General features: G+C 34.8%; 1 protein-coding gene across 4 annotated transcripts in view; it reads right to left on the reverse strand.

Annotated features, from left to right (window-relative positions):
• Window positions 1-1208, reverse strand: part of LOC106882578 (methylthioribose kinase-like) — a 98247-nt gene extending 97039 nt beyond the window's left edge. For 3 of the 4 annotated variants that reach the window (XR_008264885.1, XM_052970585.1, XM_052970583.1), the window contains exon 1: window positions 803-1207. Coding sequence is in view for 2 of the 4 variants with exons in the window: in XM_052970585.1 (XP_052826545.1) it covers window positions 803-901 (99 nt within the window). In the remaining 2 variants the exon portion in view is untranslated. Of the gene's footprint in view, window positions 1-802 lie in introns of all 4 variants that reach the window. The other variant, XM_052970584.1, reaches the window with a different exon arrangement.
• Between the last annotated feature and the right edge of the window lie 730 nt (window positions 1209-1938).

Below are 1938 nucleotides of genomic sequence, written 5' to 3' on the forward strand. Positions count from 1 at the left end.
ACCGAAATCATCTGGCGTAGTGCCCACAAAATCGACCAAAATCGGTTCGAAGAGTGAAGGGTGAGGGTTAAAAAATTTTGGCAACCTTTCATTTTGACACGCCCCCATCAACACATCCACACGTCCATTTTCTTTCTCTTTCACTTTATGTTGACTTCAAACAAAATGTACATTTCCACCCACAAAAATAAAGAAATAAAATTTTTTACGGAATTTATCGAATGTACCTGATCGGGTCAGCTGTTTCATTTGACAATTCTGCGGAAAAACAAGCCCATCGAATCCCAGTTATAATAATTGGAAGAATCATTTTAATCATTAAATCCAGCGCGGGATATATATATTATGGACTTCAAATCTTACTGAGGTGAACTTAGAGCAATTTAGCGTTTTATTCTGTCAAAGGTCATTAAACTAAAAGACCCGTGAAATACTGGGATCCATTTAATCATACCCTTCCCCCATGATTATCTCAGGAATGTTGATTATTACTGAGTTTGGTAGAATTGCTTCCATGCCGTACAAAATGCACAGCAGAATTTCTTCCGGCTTTACGTTCTGAGTTCGAATTCCACCGAGGTCGATTTTTGTCTTTCGGGATTGATGTTATAAGTACCAGAAGCACACAGGAGTCGATGTAATCGACTACACCCACTTCTCCAAAATATCAGACCGTGTGACAGTAAAAGGTTTATACCTAAAGATTGTATCGATAACATTTCCTTAGATATTAATTAGTGATTATTTGAATGTGAATGATAGAATAAAGAAAAGAAATATTAAGAAATAAAGTGTGACTTACCGAATTCCAAACGGAATCATATTCTGGTCTTTGGAGTGTTTCCAAAAGTTCATCTTTATTAAGAAGATCCACACACGGATGGCAACCACTACTTGCCATCGTCGAAGTTTTCTAGTGAGTTTATTTGTCAATATCAAAGTGCACAACTCAAATACAACCAACAGGATTGGTGACTTTCACTAAATAAACAAGGCAGCCTCTATATGGTTGTTCCAAATGCCAGAAATAGCAGTCATAGTCTTCATTTGCGACCTTACCCCCTGCAGAAAGGAACGGAAGCATTAAATAATGTAGCCTTACACATTCAAAAAAAGTAGGGATAGTTACGACCGCATTGCCACTGACCATAGATCTGCTCGGTTTGGGATAACTTGGGCTGTATTGTTTATGCTTTACTTTAAGCAGTTTAAACTTTAGCCTTGCTACGATATCAAATGTTTGTAGTTAGTCTCTTGTCAATTGTTGAACATTCCTTCCAAAATTATGCTTATCCTCGATGATTAACCAATATTCAACTTATTTCGTAACTATATTTTATTTTCTCAGTTTTACAGTCCCACAACAACAACACCCGGGACAAGTACAACTTATTTTATCGTTGGCAAAATAAAAACAATTGTTTTCCCCCAATTTTATTCTTTGGCAATCCATCGTTTTTGGTCTCAGAAAAGTAAAACTATTTGTTCCGAGGTTCCGTAAAACATTTTTATTTCTTTACTTTCTTTTTCAGCTTACACACATACACACAAATGTATAAACAAGCCGATTCGTGAAAACAAAACATAGACATTTATGTATGCATGTGTATCTATGTGAGTGTGTGCGAGTGTGTGTAAATTTTTTATTATGATCACTACGGATCTAATTTACATAGATGATACAAAGACAAATACAAACAAATGTACAAAATGTATGAGTTCTTTTTAAAAATTTTTTACGATGTTTTTATAAAATTTAAAAAACGATGACTTTGAATATCCAGACATACATATGCATGCATACCCACACACATCTATATAAATATATATATATATATATACACATACATACATACATACATACATACATACACACACACACACATACCCATACATACACCTACACACATGTATGTCTATAAAAAGAAGGGGAGATTG

This window comes from Octopus bimaculoides, chromosome 9, assembly GCF_001194135.2.
Source record: "Octopus bimaculoides isolate UCB-OBI-ISO-001 chromosome 9, ASM119413v2, whole genome shotgun sequence".
In the NCBI taxonomy this organism is placed as follows: Eukaryota; Metazoa; Mollusca; class Cephalopoda; order Octopoda; family Octopodidae; genus Octopus; species Octopus bimaculoides.